Source organism: Drosophila ficusphila, unplaced genomic scaffold (assembly GCF_018152265.1).
Source record: "Drosophila ficusphila isolate 14025-0441.05 unplaced genomic scaffold, ASM1815226v1 contig_791, whole genome shotgun sequence".
Classification (NCBI taxonomy): Eukaryota; Metazoa; Arthropoda; class Insecta; order Diptera; family Drosophilidae; genus Drosophila; species Drosophila ficusphila.
In genome coordinates, this window is record NW_025064737.1 from 1,327,877 (window position 1) to 1,342,913 (window position 15,037).

General features: G+C 41.4%; 1 protein-coding gene across 1 annotated transcript in view; it reads left to right on the forward strand.

Annotated features, from left to right (window-relative positions):
- Positions 1 to 13,275, forward strand: part of LOC108091831 (homeotic protein proboscipedia) — a 35,943-nt gene extending 22,668 nt beyond the window's left edge. Inside the window, 7 exon segments of the mRNA XM_017191209.1 lie at positions 7,284 to 7,441; positions 7,617 to 7,731; positions 9,543 to 9,674; positions 9,731 to 9,903; positions 10,378 to 10,590; positions 10,592 to 11,106; positions 12,332 to 13,275. Of these exon segments, the coding sequence (XP_017046698.1) occupies positions 7,284 to 7,441; positions 7,617 to 7,731; positions 9,543 to 9,674; positions 9,731 to 9,903; positions 10,378 to 10,590; positions 10,592 to 11,106; positions 12,332 to 12,779 (1,754 nt within the window). The 3' untranslated portion in view covers positions 12,780 to 13,275.
- The last annotated feature ends 1,762 nt before the right edge of the window (positions 13,276 to 15,037 follow it).

Sequence of the window (15,037 nt, forward strand, 5' to 3'; positions counted from 1 at the left end):
CCCAGTCACCCCGCCATCCGCATTTGTATTATTTATTTGAATTCGCGAGTTTCCCATTTGCGCCCTGAAGCGGCGAGGCAGCCTGACCACAGGTCGGGTTTTCCTGCCAGGGACGCGCCAATTTCCTCGGACGTCTCCGGCTCGGGTTTTCCGTTGGTTGACCAGCCGTGAGTTGGCGGTTTCCTTATCCGCCCGTTTGGGAATCACAGTCCCGGAGGGTAAGGTGCCCACGAGCCGGAATTACTTGCATTTAAGTGTGACTCAAATCGAGCGGAAAATAAATCAAAAAGTAGCTATTCTGGTTGAAAGAAATTGAAATGTTCTGCAAATGAAAATATAGGAGAGAAAATCTTAAACTTTTGCTTCAACAAAGAATTAACTAGATTTGAAATATATCTCACATCTGAAAATTGTATCCTTAGTTCTATAAAAATCCCTTAGTCACTTGCCATTATTCATCACTGACTTCCAAATTATCCCCTCTTCGCGTAGATCATCAGCCCAGAATAAAGCCAATTATTACCAGACTACTGTGAGTTTTGTTTTGGTTTCGATTTCCAATAACTCATCAGCAATAAACCGTGAAAACGAACAGTAGCCAGATCAATCAAAGGCCAGAACTCCGCTCGGTTCAGCTAAGATCGCGATCGAACACCCGTACACATTATATTCCCTTCTGATCCGATGGGCAGAGTGGCGTGAAGCCAATGCGATCGAACAATGGAACTCCATTGCCAGCGCCAAATTCAAAAGCGCCCAAAGCCGCGCATCATTAATTATGCTCAGGCATTGCTTAACAGCAAACACAGCAACAAAAGTGGAGGAAGATCGTACACAAAAGCTGTCAGCACACGTTGATCTGTCAAACGCGGCAGCCGAAAAGAAATGCCAGCGACATCGTCAGTCAGTCGGTTCGTCAGTCAGTTGGCCGTGCAGCCCCTGTCTTGGCCACTTGGCACTCGGCTCTTGGCAACGCGACGCTTTTGTTGCAACTCAAACAAAAATATTGATTAATCATAAGGAAACCAGCGGAGTACTTTGTCCAGAAGTCGGCCATTGCTGGAGGTGCTGCTGCTACCTCTCGGACTGCAATTGTCGTTAGAGGTGATATTTCGAGAGTACTCAAAATATGCAGAGTTAAAAAAAATTATGAATATTCATTCTATGACAAAATATTTTGAGAAAGAAGTGCAAGTAATCAACTGCAGATAACTGACTCCTAAATTAATGTCTTGTTAAATTACGTTAAAAGGTTAAAACATTCTTAAAACTAGGTTTCGTCTAGCTAGAATTTTTAAATGTTGTTCTTTATTTATTAAATTTTTTTAAATTCTACCTTATTCTCTTCACGGTAGTCGAAAAAATACTTTTTAAAAATTATTTTATAAAAATAGATTTATGAGATGATCATAAAAATGTAAACAATTCACATTAAACGATACTTATAAAAAGTCCAAAATGGTACGTTCAATTCCTTCATGGGAATATTAGGTAACACCATTTTCTTTGTACTTCAAGCTCCATTCATGATTCGTGAGCCGGCTAAAAACGCGAAGAAAATGTACAATCACTCACCCATCTCTAACGGGCATCATTCATTCATGGTGAAGTGAATCTGGGTTGGCAGTTGGCTCCAGGAGGTGTCGGACTTCAAACGATCGTAAGCTGATTTTTGGCCTTCAGCTCCGGTATTTGTCTTTGTCTGGCCAACTGGCATGCGAGTGGTTCGTTCGGGGGCTTACAATTTACTCGTTAAATAATTTTTCATGCGGCGCAGACTGGGGGACTAATCATTCTCGTTTCTACGGATCGCAGGCGGCACGCTTTCTTGTCCATTGTTTGCGAATACCGGGAGAGCTTTCCATGGGCCATTGTGCGGACTTCTGTGCGGGGATTCCACAGCGGATCGGCTGGAACTATGTTAAGTACTGTCAGCACCCGAAGAGGCGACTTTCAATATAATCGCATTCGAGCCGAGCCTTGGTTTAGTTTTGCTCTTTACGAAAATCAATTTCCGACGGGGGAGCTCTTAAATCGACATTAATTTTCCATCGACTGCTATGAGGCTTTAAGCAGTTTTTTTCCGCTCCCATTTTTAATTCGCTTTCAATCTGGCAGACATGCAAAAACATAATCCACCCCGCCCACCGCATCTCCACCCCTCGCAAATGTAAATTTACCCCGAGAGTGAGCGAGAAGGGGAGATGGAAAAAGTTTCCCTCGCTGATTTTGATTGACAGCTCTTAGCATCCCTGATGGATTTCATATTTTCAGCCAGAAGGAGCAGAGAAGCAGGAGCAGGAGCAGGAGCAACGCACCAGGCCAAAATGACAGCCAGCGGGAGTGGTAACCTGGCTTAAGCGTTGGACAAAGTTTTTACCAAACAGCTTTCATTTTTCCATGGCAACCGAGAGATATCTTTCCATTTTTTCAGCTCCCATTGCTCCTCCTCGCTTTTCTCCCCACCAAACACATGGCTTTTGTATTCAAAGAAAGATACTACTGTGTATAATACAAATATCGTAAATACTGCTGCGCCGTGTTGAAAGTTTTTCAATTTGAGCCGCTTTAAAGTATTTAGCCAACTCTCTTTTCCCAGAGTGCCATCTTTCAGCTGTGTTATTCAATTTCAAAAAGTATGAATTGCGTGAAAATCTGTATAAATCATTGAGGGAAAAAAACAAAACAAAACATGTCTAAAAAAAAATGAAAATCTTCATTGTTTTCAATTTCGATTTTGTTCCACTTGCTTCTGCAGCCTAATGACAATTTGATAAGAGTATCGAAAAGAAAAGAAATAAACGCACATTTCCGACAGCAGAATGCATTGTATATATACATAATATATTATTTATTTATATATATTTGAGAAAACTTTAAGACATGAAGTTTATTTCAAAAGTATTTCTACATTTTCTTCAAAAGGACTAAGGAAACCTTTTCAATAAATTCTTGAAAAATATAAATAAATATTGTATCTTATTAAATTAATGTATTGTATTATCATATATTAAAGTACCCTTTTTAATCAATTCTTGAAAAATATAAATAAATATTATATCATATTATAAATTATTAATAAGCCGAAAACTACATTCAAATTTAATTTAAATAAACCAGTAACAAGTGTTTCGAAGTAGTTCAATACTTTTTGATCTTGCCCAATCGGAGCCATAAATATTTCCCTGAAATTTTGAAACATTAATCAAAAATTTTCACACCTCCAGCGAAGCTAAACTCCTCTGCCCATTCACCTCCTGTCCTGATCAACAATCCTGAGGGTTTAGTTTGGTTGAATTTGTTTCCCTGTTTGTGTAAATGTTTCGTATTGTTGACATTTGCTGGTCATGAAAAGTCATTAAATATATTTCTCTAATTTATCTTTCGACTGTGGCAGCTTCGGTCGGTGGTGGTAATGGCATTAAAGTGGAGTTGGGCAAAGTGAAAGAAAGCGGAAATGTTTGTCTGGGCAGCACTGCCTGGTTTGGGACCTCTGTGGTCTGATCTCTGAGCACCCATCCTTCCATTCTTCACCCTTCAACCCTTTTCCCGCCCGCTAATTAAAACTAATCCCGAGCAAAGGACCCAGCCTTTCAGGGTGTTGTTATACTTTTCGCATAACTGTCAATCAGTCCCACAATTAAATGATTGAAGACACTCAACTCGGTCTTAGTTTCCGTATATCCCTTTCAGGTTCAAGCTATTTCTTAAGCAATAAAATATATATATTTATACACATACGAGTATGTGTAGTTTTTACTTAGCTCGAGCTGGTTTAGTTTGAATGCATATCAAGTGGATGCAGATACAAAATGTTTTCATGAGAAATTGACTTTTTCCATTGCTCCAAAGACGACGTCGTCGTCAGATGTCTGTTGGCTGTTGTCTTCCTTTGGCCGGAATGATTAATGGTTCTGCTCTTTGCGCATTCGTCGGCCCACACCAGCGGCAACAAAAAGACACCCAGCAGCTACACATTTGTATCTGTATCTGTATTTGTATCTGTAGCCGTAGCTGTTGCTCTGTATCCGACTGTATCCGAATCTTTTTGTGGCGCTGAATGAGAATTTCTACTGCATAGCGCATCAGCATTTGGCGTTTTCAGCTACTGAGCCTCCGCGCCATTGTCTCCCAGTTTTTATTGTGGCTCCCCCACTCTGATTGAATTCGCCTCGGTACTTGCAGATACTTAAGGTTATCGCCTGGCCTTTAAAGTTTCAACCGGCTCGTTGTCGCTCAACCGCAGAGGGCTCACATAATTTAAGGCCAAGTCAAGGCAAAAGCTCCCCATCTCCGGCTAGACCGAAGCCTACAAGATAAATTGAGGTCATTTTTTGTGGCCACCTTTGGTCAGTCCGTTGTCCGGGTTCGAGTTCGGGTTCGAGTTCCAGTTCGGGTTAGGGCTAGGGCTGGGTCTTTGGTCCGGGTCCACCTTGTTGACCGGCCACAAATGTCCTTAATGTGCATCCTTATGGACTGCGGTCATGTGCAAGTGGTCGAGATGGTCGAGCCCAAAAAATGGCCCCATCCTTAACTACTTACGTAAGTATGCACGAGTAGTTAGCGTTGGGCAAACAGCCACGAGTGTACAATCCATTCTGAACATTTCCCTGGCATGTGAGTGGGGCGGATGATTTAGACACGAAAGTGGGACGAGAACTATGTAGATGCACTAAAAGGAAAGTCCAACCAAGTAGTTTATTTGAATTCAGAAAAAATACAACATTTTGTGGTTAACTTAAACTCATCTTATTTGTCTTTATCAATCGATTTCGTTAGCTCAAATAGGAGTGAATTCAAATTGAAAAGTTATTTTGTTGTTTGAAATAAAATGGGTTGAACTTAATTTTTTTTTTCAGTACACTGATTATATTACGCGTTTCTAGCAAAAAAGGGCACATTCTGGCCACCTTTGACCATTGTGCAATTGTTGCAGAATTTACGCTCGTTTTAATTTCGGCCCAAGAGAGCGGCAAATGCGTTAAATGTTCCGCTTCTGGGCAAACTCTTTCCCGCCCGGCTTCTGGTGCTTTTCAGTGGGTGAGTTCAACCCGAAATAGAAACATAAATCCTGACTTTCAGCAGGAGAGGTGGCGAAAGAAAGGTCCTGCTAGTGGACAACGAGTGCGCTTAAGTGTTAACATGTAAATGATGCTGTTGAAGCAGTTAATAAGTGTATGCCAGGGGCTGTAAATCATCAGAAGCGTTTCCTCTCCGTCTGCCTGGCCATTTAAATTAATTTTATTTGCCGACCAACACGTAGATTTACGAGCAAATAATAACCCAGTGATGATTGTGAATATTAAACTGGGGGATTGCTCCTCCCATCCAAAATCTCTCCAGTTAACCTAATCCAAAGGCAGCTGCAAAGTATCCTTGGCTCGTAGTTTGCTGATAAGTTTCCATTCTGACTTTTCCGGCATTTCATCCATGCTGATGACATTTCCAATGTCTCCCCCTCCGGCCTTCTGGCCCTCTGGCCCTCTGGCCATGACAAAACAAAATTCATTTTGTAATTTCCAAGCCACCTAGAATGGGCCAAACCAGAACGGGCCAGCTGTCATTTGGGGAGTTGTCGGGTGGTGGGGCGGTGCGGAATCCATTTTGACCAGGCTGCAGAAACTGCACTCAACTCAACTTGGCTGCCTAGAATCTTTCCCACTCCCCACACGCCCCTTCCGCCCACCGCCCCCCTTTCCGCCCCTGTGGCTGTGCCACGCCCTCCGCTCGATTCGGGTTTAGAAAATTATCTTTTTGCTCGTCGTCGCCAAAAAGGAAATCATATTTTCTGCTTTTGTGCACTTTACTTTTCAGTTTTCGTTGGCTGCCTCCAGTTCGCTCGTAAACAGTTTTCGGGTGCAACTTTTGTGCGAAATTTATGCTTTCATTCCGTATCTGTATCTGGGCACTTTTCGCACAAGTACATGCGACTTGGGGCAGGGAAGTGGATGGCGAGGAAATGGCCCTCCTCCTCAAATTGGCTGTGTGTGTGTGTGTGTGTGTGTGTGCCCCACCAGGTGGTGTTTATGGCATCCGCTCTGCGAGTATTGATGAAGGAACTCGGGCCCGCATCTGTAATTCAATCAGTGTCTATGTCTGGCTCCAGGACCTCCTCTCGTCCTGCTCCTGCCAGGATCCCCTTCCCCCTCTATTGAGACCCTGTTTACGCAGCTCGTTCAGCTGGAAGTTTCACGTTTCGCGTTTGTTGCCAAAAGGCGAAAAAGTACAAAAATATTTTGCAATCGCATCAATGCAAATAAGGTGGCAGAAGCTCGACGGCGGGAAAAGGTAGCGAAATGTTCAGTTTCCTAAAATGATATGCGCATTTATTTACTACTCGATGCGATTTTTATTTGTGAAATTTATTTTCAAGAAGTTGCCAGGCAGTGGGGCAGAAGAAACTTTCTCATCTCTGTCATTAGAAATGGTTTATTTTGCGACATATGGATAGATCTAAGGATTTTGTATTAGATAATATATTGAATAAAAAATTTTTATTTGAAATTATATTCTAAAGAGTGATAAAAAAGGTGATTGAAACTATATCTGTTTTTGACACTATTTGGATAATCGAGTAAAAATTTCTTTGAGCTTCTGAATCGAATAATGTTAAAAACTCAAGTAGTAAAATTTCTATAGTTCGAAATACCAATAAACTTATAGTATGGACATCCCCTTTGAGTCATTTAATTAAGTTTTTTTTGTGGAAAAAAATTAAAATAATTTTCTGTTTGTTATTCAAATGAAGTTTTTCTCTACTCCCCTGGAAGCTATTTCCCAACAAAGCTGCTGGCTGGGGCTTCTGTTCGGTAGCCGAACTACTTGAGAGCCGGGCTGTGGGCACGTCTCTTTCCCACTGATTGATTGATTAGATTTTTGTTAATTACTTAACGCTCGAGCTGCGAGTGTCGCGTCTCGAAGGCGAAGGAAAACGCTCGAAGCGAGGAACTTACCGCGCGGCATCAGCTGCACTTTTTGGCGGTACGCTGGAATATCCTGAAAGTTTTCTTATCTCGCTGGGCGAGTTTCGCTGAATTAGTTATGCCCTCTGACGAGCTGATAGATTGATTACGGGCGGAGATAGCGAGGTGGAAGCCTTGGGACTCAAGTCCGCCTTCCTTTCCCACTGCGAATGCAATCTGTTGACGAATGTATGTGCCACGGCCACGCCCACACGGGGACATGTTAACTGGAAGCCCCTGCGAACAAATAAAGCAAAATCGAACAAATTCACATTCACTCCGCAAGTCTCAAACGAACAAAATGCAATTTCTCAATTGCAGCTGAATTCGTTCCAGAAAACGGCCTGCCCCGACGACTCCGCACCGCGTACACCAACACCCAGCTGCTGGAGCTGGAGAAGGAATTCCACTTCAATAAATATTTATGCCGCCCAAGGAGGATCGAGATAGCAGCCAGCCTGGACCTCACCGAGCGACAGGTGAGTGCCTTTGCTCCGCCGGTGCAATTTATTCCGCTGCACTCGCACTCGACTGCGGAATTCCATTACTCCGCTGACAAATTGCTCGTTGCAATCCCCCTCCCCCTCCCCCTCTCCTTCCACTTTTAATTGCACACACCTTGGCGGAAGTCGAACTAATCCCATCTGGTTGCAGGTAAAAGTTTGGTTCCAGAACCGCCGCATGAAGCACAAGCGGCAAACGCTCTCCAAAACCGACGACGAGGACAACAAGGACAGCCTCAAAGGTGACGATGATCAGTCCGATAGTAGTAAGTAAAAAACATATATACACTGATATATCTGATAAGCTTTACAGTTAATAATTATAGTTGTATTGGATTTAAACTTGCTGAAAGTAGAAGAGAAATGATGGGGAAATAAAATAGGAGTGCAATGATCTGTTCAATAGTTCTACTCTTAGAAAGCCTTTAAAAAAATATAAAGTAAATTACCTAAGTGGAGATTTACAAAGTAGGGGAGACCGGGGGGTTTTGAGACGGGTTTTGTTTTTTGACAAAAAATATAATAGAAAAGCCATTTTTCTGCCCGTACAAATTTTTAAATCATAGTTCAGTGTAATTTCACTCAGACAAGAGTATAATTAGTTGAAATTTTAGTTCGACCTTCAAGTTTTGCCTGCCTGCTCAAAAGTTGTTTTTTATGGATTTTCGCAATGTTCGGGGGGTTGTGAGACACAAATTTATAAGAATGAAAATGGCTTCATTTTATCAAAATTGTTTATTTTAATCTTTAATAAGGCATCTTTTGTGGTCTACAATTTATTCAAATTGAAAAGATTTCGACTTTTTCTCGATAGCAACCTCTTTTATAGCAGCCACAAAAACTTTGACATCAATCGCAGATTTGGCAGTCTGACTATACTTATGACGCACCATGATGACTAAAGAAAGAAAAAACGATCATCAAAAACACTGAATCCATCACAAATATCAAAATTATCATTAAACGTTTTGGCTGTGTACAGAAACACTATATCAGGCTATAAAATACAATTTTATGTTCCTAGATGACGCGGTAATAGAATGTCTCATAACCCCCCGAGAACGTTGTCTCACGACCCCCCAATAGCTATATTTTAAATATGGCTACTGCTTTACGGACGCATTAAATGATTATGCAAAATTTGTTCCGTGTGTCAAAAGGCTACTCACCAAGGAATGTTTCGGATATATGCACTCTCGCAAATAGCTTGTAAAACAAAGCGAAAAGACAGCAAACACGAACGGTCTACAAAACTTTCGATCACAAAATTGGAGTTGCTATTTGGGAAGACATAAAGAATCGGCATGAGCGGAATATTTGTGATGTGGATATGAAGATTGGAAACAAGCAAGAAGTTTCGAAGTCAGCTGGTAGATGTCGCGCTTTTTAGTTCAGGGCTGTAAGCGCGTCTCACGACCCCCCGTGTCTCATGACCCCCCGGTCTCCCCTAACTTAATTTGAACCAGAATTCACCAAAAATCTAAGCAAAAGACAACAAAGTTTTTGCCATTGGCTGCTATTGCATAACGAAGTAAGAAAAATTCATGTTGTGTGATGTTTAGCATAAAGCATAGGCTCTTTTATAATAATTATAATATCTTTAAAATAGGTGGTAAAGCTTATGTTTTACCTTATAAGCAAAATAAAATATTTGCTATGAATTCTTAAAGATAGTAGGGATGAAAGTAATTTTTGGAAGTACGTATATTTCTTTTCCGCTTTAAAAGTATGCAGAAAACACGAAAACTGTACCAAAAATGGAACTCGCTTTATGGAGTTTACCAACAAGTTGTTCCACTTTTACTTTTCGGTTTTGCATGGTTTCGTTTTTGAGGCTTTTACGCCGAAGTAAGAGATGGTGTAGCTTATCAATCATTGTCAGAGGATGGGATGGGATGCGATGGGATGGAACGACTTTTGGCAGGGCGGCCCTCGACGTGCTAACCCCTTTCGCGTGAGAGTTTCGGCTTTGGTTCTCGACTCACAACCCAGTCCTCTACTTACGAAAACAAATCATCAATATTCGTGGGCACATACCTACTGACTCGCTTTTATCTTACCTTCCCGTGAAATGCAGACTCCAATTCGAAGAAGTCGTGTCAAGGCTGCGAACTGCCCTCCGATGATATCCCCGATTCCACGTCCAATTCCCGGGGTCACAACAACAACACGCCGAGCGCCACCAACAACAATCCGAGTGCTGGCAGCCGTAAGTTGGGAACTAGAAATCTGCTATCCTCTTACTAATTATCACCTAATCCGTAGTTACTCCCAACTCGTCCCTGGAAACGGGCATCTCCTCGAACCTCATGGGCAGCACCACCGTTTCCGCATCGAATGTGATCAGCGCCGACTCCAGTGTGGCATCGAGTGTCAGTTTGGACGAGGACCTCGAGGACAGCAGTCCCATCAAGGTGAAGAAGAAAGACGACGGACAGGTTAGTAAATGTTTCACACCTAGAATGCTTTAAGCAGGGAAAACACAATTAGTTTACCAAATTTCTGAAATACGCAAGCACCTGCATATCCTTCTAATATAATACTATTGGCATAACAGAAAAAAATGCTTATAGGATTCTTACATTTTTTTATATTTTTTAATATCTCAAGTTTTTTGAACTCTTAAATCAATAAACTTACTTGGCTAGTTGGTTTCATGATGATTAACCGGGATTTAAGTCATGATAACTAAAGTTATCATACTGCTAACAGAAATTAAAAACAACAAAATTCTTATTTGGATAGATAGTAATTCTACATTAAATATGCAAATACACGTATGTACCACACATAATTTTGATTAATAATTAAGGTTGCCAAACTAATATACTATATAGAATGCCGGTTTCACTGCAAACTTCTTAAACGCTTGAAGCTATTTTGTATATCCTTTTGTGTGTGTCCTTCTTCAGGTAATCAAAAAGGAGGCGGTGTCCACCTCGTCGAAGGCCTCGCCCTTCGGCTACGAGAGCTCCACGCCCAGTCTGGTCAGTTTTCGAAGGGAGTCGGATGCCGCGACAGTTGGAAATGCACCCACCACCAAGGCGGGCGGCAAGAAACGCTTTCAGAGTGCCGCCAATGCCATTGCCACGCCCACTCCGCTGACGGACAGCAGTGGTGCAAATGGGGGGTGGAGGTAACCAAGCCGGTGGCTACTTCCCAGGCTATTATCCTGGTCCCAAGCAGCAGCAGCAAATGCAGCAGCAGCAACTGCAACCGCAGCAGCAGCAGCAGGACTACTACGGCAAGTACGACATCGAATTCGCCGCCTCGCCGCACCACAATCCGCACAACAAACAGCAGGCGCTGCACGGCGAGTATCTGAGCCCGAAGCCAAATGCGGCCAACTTCCACCAAAACAGTCAGCAACAGCAGCAGAGCGACCAGTTCTACTACAACTACAACGACTCCAACGGCAGCGCGTACTTGAGCCACCAGCAGCAGCACCACCAACAGCACCAGCAGCAGCAGCACCACCACCACGTTGCCGACTTCGAGGCACCCGTCAACGGACCCAGCAACTTCAACAACGGCGCCTACTACGACAACATGAGCTTTCAACAACAGACGCCGGCTCACCAACACCAGTCGGTGGTGTTCCAACAGCAGCAGCCCCACCAACAGTCAGCAGTAAATCACCAGTGAGTATTGAAATATATTAAATATTAAATTTATTTTCCTGACACGATTGATAGTTAAGTCAGTATATTTAAACTTTTAACTCGTTAGAATTTGATAGATAGGTAGTTTTTAATTTATTTTAAAAGGCATATTAAATTCCTTCTTCCCTTTTTAATATATTTTGTAGAAGAGTTGTAGAGAGAATATACATATACCTTTAAATTACCTTTTGATGTCTTTCCAAACAAATTCTATAAATTCCGGTTTCTTTACTAATCCCAGTATTAATACTAGATTCAACTTGATTTTCATTGAAAAGAGAATCAATCTGATCATGGTATGGTATATCAGTCATACGACTGAATATAAACAAGCACCTAAAACTAACATCTTCGTTCATATGATTAAAACAATTGTTTTTATTTTATTTGTGAATCATTAAATCACGCATAAGAACCCATTACCGAAATATTAAAAAAATATTGTTGGAGTTTTAGTCATCTTAATTCAGTGTATGAAACAATTTAAAATTTAAAAAAAATTAGTGAATTAAATTACGTTCTTTAGATTTGTATTGTTCAAAAGATGTTAATTTCCAGCAACAATTTCCGCAACAAACGAAGTGGCAACCTGACATCAGTAGTTTAGCAAGTGGGCACTTCAATGCTTTCAAAACCTTTTCAGTACTCCGACAATTTATCATGGTTGCTGTCTAAGCTACCTGCCAACACTTCACAGCACTGGCAAGCTATCCAATTCACAAACGTATAAAGTCGAGTTGGTTCTCAACTTCGATAAGCTTTAGCATTTCAGACGTTTCTGTAATGGCCGCGTAGGTGGCGCCAAACAAATAAAGCTCTTCTATACTTTGTATAGTTACTGTGGGTTAATCCAATTGGACCTGTTATTTGGTCAGAATGCTGCTCGTTTTTTGCCTCTGACAATCGATTTGCATTTTTAACTCAAAATTATTTTAATTTTGTTGTATTTAATGTATTATTTACATTACAACAACTACAGAAAACCCTAGAGACCAATAAAATGTTACCCCAATAACCTAAACACTTAACTTGTAAAATGTTACAGATTATCTGGCGCTAACATTTCAGAATCAAGTTTTATTGCATCTCTTGGGCTATGAATGCACTTTAAGGGCTATTAATATGAATTCAAGAAAAGTGTTAATTGACCCAAGACTGCTGGCCTGATTACGAGTTCTCACCTTGCCCCTTCTTTTCCCCACAGGCACATGCATCACCTGGGCGCAGGAGAGACGTACAGTGCTCTTGGCCTGCAGATGGAGAACTGCGAGGGCTACAACAACTTCGGGGCCGCCGGGAGCGGAGGTGGCTACTACGAGGCGGGTCAGCAGCCGCCGGGTCCCTCCGCCCACGGCAGCCATGGCCACCACCCGCACCACCACATGCCGATGCCGGCGCAGGCGCACATCCACGCCCACCACAACTCGGCGGCGATTCCGGGGGGCGTGGGAGTTGGTCCTCCGCCATCCCACATCCACGGGTTCGCCATCAACGGAGGAGCAACTGGCCAGGGCCAGGGATTCGGAAACAATGGAACCTCCGCGGCTGGAGCGGCTGCGATCAGCGGGCTGGAGAACTCGAACAGCTCGGACTTCAACTTCCTGAGCAACCTGGCCAACGACTTTGCGCCGGAGTACTACCAACTCAGTTAGTTCATGTAGGAAGTGAGCCAGAGGCCAGTGTAAATAAACCTTAGCCTAGTGCGCCACGTGGGCGAGAGTCTTCAAATTCTATTCAGTGTCGTAGTTTCTTAAGCACCTTGTCCGTAGCACATATCTGTAAATACAAAAGCGTATATTTAAATCTGAACAGGAGTTCTATTTCACGTTTCTAGGCTAAATAAATCGAAAATGTCTTGAGTTTGGTTTGGCTCGAAGTCAAAGTGGGGCTCTACATTAAAAATTCCATTTGAAAATAAGGGAGAAACAGAAATTGTATATAGTTAGACAAATTCATCTACTTTTACACAAGTCCTAATCAATGACATAAATGACTAATTAACAATTGATTATCTGTGTTCTGTAAATACCTAAAGTAGCCTAAATCAAAACGTAACACCCAACTTAATCTAAAAGAAAACTATTAAAACAAATTTGAATCACTCTGATTCAAGTGCAATTTCTCTATGAACGAACTTTGTTTTAGGAACTTAAGCAGTCTCAATTATTTCAATATTTGTCATGTTTGTAGTTGCTCTACTTTTCTCATAATAGTAAACAAACATTTATTATAAATATGATTAGAAATATTGGCTTAAATATCTTTGTAAGGAGAAAGAATAAAAACTAATTAAGATATAAAACATTTGTTCATATAATGGATAAGGAAACAAAAATATCTTGCTGAGATTTAGAACTTCGGGGTGGAAAAGCTATTATTCAATTTAAAAGTTACTCAAAAAGAATGTTGTTCCTGTTGTTACTTTAGTTCACTAGTGCCATCAATAACATTTTGCGGGCGTAGATCAAATTTTTAATTATCTCTGCAGATATCTATTCGCAAAGAGAAGTGATCTCAGAAATTGTCTCCTCTCTGGGGGAGAGATCAGACATTTTTAAAGATAAGACCAACGCTTTGTGGTATGGGACGTTATCCTATTGAGACATAAAGGATTTTCCAATAAGCCGGTCTCCAGAAGTAAAAGCATTATCATTTAGGACCGAATGCCAAAGACCCCTAGAACATCACAGAGCCTCTACCGAGGCCTACGAGGCTTGGGAATCGGGCCGCCTTTTTTGTCTTTGTATTATTGGCAATCTTACAAAAAATCTTACAAAAAAAAGTTGATGATTTATACACAAAGGAGCTTTGATCAAAACGCTTCTCCAGAACCCTTATGGCTTATGAAGATGTTTCTTTGCAAAATACAGTATTTCAAGCGTATTTGGCTTATTAATCGTCGACGGTCTGTGCGCTATCTAATTGGAGTCTTGGCTGTTAAATGAAATTGATCTGCAGCAGAGAATTGCTTTTAAATTCCCGTACAAGGTCTCGGTCTTCGACAAGTTCTGTTTTGCGCTCAGCACATGATCTTCTTAAATTGCGCTTGTCATTATGCTGTTTAAACTTTTTAACTTGCCAGTGCACAGTCTGATGTGACACATTAAACACCGATTTATTGAGGATGTTCTAAGGAATCAATTTTTCTTTTATTATATATATGTACATATATAATATTCCCGTTACTTAGTTGTAGAGCAGGATGTAATTTACACGCAATGGTTTAGATGCCTGCAACCCGCCTAAGCCCACTCAGTACAACAAGCAGTATCGAATCAGTTGTGCACCAGCTCTAATCAAAACATTCATTTGTACCGAAACAAATAGGCACAAAGAGGACGTGAAAAATCTGTGAAAATTTTTATAAATCGCCTGTGTGGGCGCAAAATTGGTGCTGCGATCGGAAATTATTATTCTATTTCAGTTTCGCGACACAAAGAAGCTGCTGATGATTGGGTTTCCCGAAGAGAATCGCAACATCAACATAAAAGGATGTGAAGATCGCGGTGCGTGCTGTGAGTAAGATCTACAACTTTGAGTTACGGAATAAAAATATGGCCTGCAACATCCCGGACGAACTTTACTACTTGGCCCAGAGGCACGACCTCGCCTACTGTGATGTCGGCTTGCACAACTAAGACTGAGCTAAGATCCCAACTGGAAGTGATACCGCAGGAGAAGAATTTCTCCTAATTAACATTATTATCACATTATGTCAAGATTACGTGGATTCCTACTAACATTTGGCTGACATTACATTAAACTAACATTAAACAAACAATGTCCTTGTTTGTTGCATATTGGGTGTTGCATATTGCAAATGCCTTAATGCGATTTGCAAACTCAGGCGATGCTTATCAAGAATATATATACTTCATGGAGCTGAGGTGTCTGAAATTATAATAACCCC